General features: G+C 39.3%; 1 protein-coding gene across 1 annotated transcript; it reads left to right on the plus strand.

Annotated features, from left to right (window-relative positions):
* Positions 1–271: 271 nt before the first annotated feature.
* On the plus strand, positions 272–1357 carry LOC149399047 (uncharacterized). The gene is made up of 2 exons (XM_089613212.1): positions 272–1145; positions 1253–1357. Exons 1-2 carry the CDS (start codon positions 431–433, stop codon positions 1279–1281), a joined length of 744 nt encoding a protein of 247 aa, XP_089469338.1. The 5' UTR covers positions 272–430; the 3' UTR covers positions 1282–1357.
* Positions 1358–3632: the final 2275 nt, after the last annotated feature.

The raw sequence follows: 3632 nt of genomic DNA on the forward strand, positions 1-3632 counted from the left end.
ATTTATCGGCCCAAAGGAAGGTAAATGTTTAACTTGATTGCATGTATGTTTGTGCTAATAAATACGTGATAATTCTTCGGTTTTACATGTGAATAGTAAATCGGCCCAAAGGAAGATTTATTATTTGATATGTTCATTATTATCAGTATTTGATTAGTGCACCAAGATATCACTTACAAGTCATTATTCTTGTCCAAAGACATAATATTGATGGAGTGCACGGTATCTTGAGATGGGTTTTACCATATTTGAATTTGAATTTTTGAGTTTCGGATTAGGTTTTATCTGAGCTTGTTTGTTTATTTGTTTATTGTTCTTTGTATCAGTTACGACTCCTGGAAATATTTCTGCCAACATCAATTCAATTCCTTTGCTGAATGGCTCCAACTTCAAATCATGGAAGGAGAACTTGTTGATTGTTCTCGGGGTCATGGATCTTGACCTGGCGATACGAACTGAAGCTCCTCCGGCACTTACGGACAAGAGTACCTCTGATGAGAAGAGGGAGATGGAAAAGTGGGAGAGATCGAATCGCATGTGCATGATGATCATGAAGAAGGCCATTCCAGAAGCATTCAGGGGCACAATGTCCGATAGTATCAAAACCGCTATGGAGTTCCTTGCTGATATTGAGAAAAGGTTTGTCAAGAACGAAAAGTCTGAAATTGGTACGCTCTTGACAAGTCTGATTTCAATGAAGTATAAGGGTAAAGGCAATATCAGGGAGTACATACTAGAGATGTCTCATCTTGCTTCAAAGCTGAAAGCACTTAAGCTTGAACTCTCTGAGGACTTGCTAGTGCATCTAGTTCTGATATCTCTTCCAACACAATTTAGCCAGTTTAAGGTGAGCTACAATTGTCAGAAAGAGACTTGGTCTCTTAATGAGCTCATCTCATATTGTGTTCAGGAAGAGGAAAGGTTGCAGCAAGATAAGACAGAAAGTGCTCACCTAGCCTCAACCTCTAAGAGCGGGGACAAGGGAAAGAAAAGAAAGAAGGATAAGGAAGCTGCGAATACAGAACCTCAGAAGAAACATCAAAAGCAACCAGATAACCCTGAGGAGACTGGTTGCTTCTTCTGTCGAGCTGAAGGGCATGTAAAGAAGCATTGTGCTAATTATCACGCTTGGCGTGCTAAGAAAGGTATGCTTCTTAATTTGGTTTGTTCTGAGGTTAATTTAGCTTCGGTACCTAAGGACACCTGGTGGATGGATTCTGGTGCAACCACTCACATCAGTGTGTCTATGCAGGGTTGCCTCCATTGCCGAAAGCCAAATGATGCTGAAAGATACATCTATGTGGGCGATGGCAAGAAGGTTGAAGTTGAAGCAATTGGAAAATTTAGATTATTGTTAAAGACTGGATTTTATTTGGATCTTGATGAAACTTTTGTGGTACCGTCTTTTAGACGGAACTTGATTTCTGTTTCTTGTTTGGACAAATGTGGTTATTCTTGTTCATTTGAGAATGGAAAATTTAGTTTGTTTCACAGTTCAAATATGGTTGGTTCCGGTTCTTTATCAGGATACGATAATCTATATTCCGTTGAGATAAATGTTTCATTCAATGAATCCTTGCATTTAAGTACTCGAGGTGTAAAGAGAAAATTAACTAGCGAGAATTCGGGCGCGTTATGGCACAAACGATTAGGTCACATCTCTCAAAGGAGAATAGAGAGACTTGTGTCATGCGAAATTCTAGATCCCTTAGATTTCACGGATTTCAACATCTGTGTAAATTGCATAAAAGGAAAACAAACCAATAAAAGGAGATTTGAAGCCAACATGACTTTGGACGTCTTAGAACTTATTCATACAGACATTTGTGGACCTTTTCCAACATCTGCTTGGAATAGTCAGCAATATTTTATAACGTTCATAGACGATTTTTCAAGATATGGCTACATATATCTCATTCATGAAAAGTCACAGTCACTAGACGTGTTCAAGAAGTTCAAAGCTGAAGTTGAAAATCAACTCAGTAAAAGAATTAAAACCGTCAGATCTGATCGTGGTGGTGAGTACTACGGTAGATATGATGGTTCAGGTGAACAACGTCCAGGACCGTTTGCTAAATTCCTAGAGGAATGCGGTATCGTCCCACAGTACACTATGCCGGGTTCGCCCACTATGAACGGTGTTGCTGAAAGACGAAACAGAACGCTTAAAGACATGGTAAGAAGTATGATTTGTCATTCTACTTTACCTGAATCGCTCTGGGGAGAAACATTAAAGACTGCAGCATATATCCTTAACAGGGTTCCAACTAAGGCAGCGAGCAAAACACCTTACGAACTTTGGACGGGCAAAAAGCCTAGTCTAAAACATATGCACGTTTGGGGATGTCCAGCTGAGGCAAGGCCTTATAAGCCTAATGAAAAGAAACTGGACTCAAAGACTGTGAGCTGCTATTTTGTTGGATACGCTGAGAGATCCCGGGGGTACAAGTTTTATGATCCCACAATTAGGTCAATTTTCGAGACAGGAAATGCTCAATTCTTTGAGGATGTCGAGTTTGCAGGGGGAGATACGGTAAGAAAATTTGTCTTGGAAGAGGAATATGTTAATATTCCCATAGGTGGTATTGACAATGATCATGACTTAACTCCTGACATTGTTCAAGACCCAATTCAAGACATTATTAGAGATCCCCTTGCTCAACAAATTGTTCCAGAAGAACAAACTCTACCACCTCAAGAACATATGCCATTAAGAAGATCCACCAGAGAAAGAAGAAGTGCAATACCAGATGATTATGTTGTATTTCTTCAAGAACATGAGGATGACATTGGAGTGAACGAAGATGATCCTATCAACTTCCTTCAAGCCATGAAAAGTTCTGATTCTCAAATGTGGATCGATGCCATGAATGAAGAGATGAAATCTATGAAGGATAATGACGTTTGGGACCTTGTACCATTACCAGAAGGTGCGAAACCCATTGGTTGCAAATGGATATTTAAGACCAAAAGGGATTCGAAAGGTGATGTGGAAAGGTACAAAGCTCGTCTTGTTGCAAAAGGTTTCACACAAAAAGAAGGCATCGACTATAAAGAGACTTTCTCTCCGGTTTCCACGAAAGACTCTTTTAGAATTATAATGGCATTAGTGGCGCATTTTGATCTTGAGTTACATCAGATGGATGTGAAGACTGCGTTCCTTAATGGTGACATCGAGGAAACAATCTATATGGTGCAACCAGAAAATTATGTGTCCAAAGACGCAAATGATTTGGTCTGCAAACTTAAAAAATCCATCTATGGACTCAAACAAGCATCTCGACAATGGTATTTCAAATTTCACCAAGTGATTATTTCGTTCGGTTTTGTAATGAATTTGGTGGATGAATGTATATACCATAAGTTCTGTGGGAGTAAGTGTATTTTTCTGGTTTTATATGTTGATGACATTTTGCTTGCCAGCAACGATATAGGCTTATTGCACGAAACCAAGAGATTTCTAGCTAAGAATTTTGAGATGAAAGATCTTGGTGACGCCTCTTTTGTATTAGGAATCCAGATATCTCGAGATCGCTCTCGGGGGATTCTTGGATTATCACAAAAGAGCTATATCGAAAAGGTTCTAAAAAGATATGGCATGCAGGAATGTAAACCAGGTGATACTCCTGTGG

Source organism: Urtica dioica, chromosome 4 (assembly GCF_054948205.1).
Source record: "Urtica dioica subsp. dioica isolate 48M chromosome 4, U.dioica_male_clone48M_v1_H2, whole genome shotgun sequence".
Taxonomy (NCBI): domain Eukaryota; kingdom Viridiplantae; phylum Streptophyta; class Magnoliopsida; order Rosales; family Urticaceae; genus Urtica; species Urtica dioica.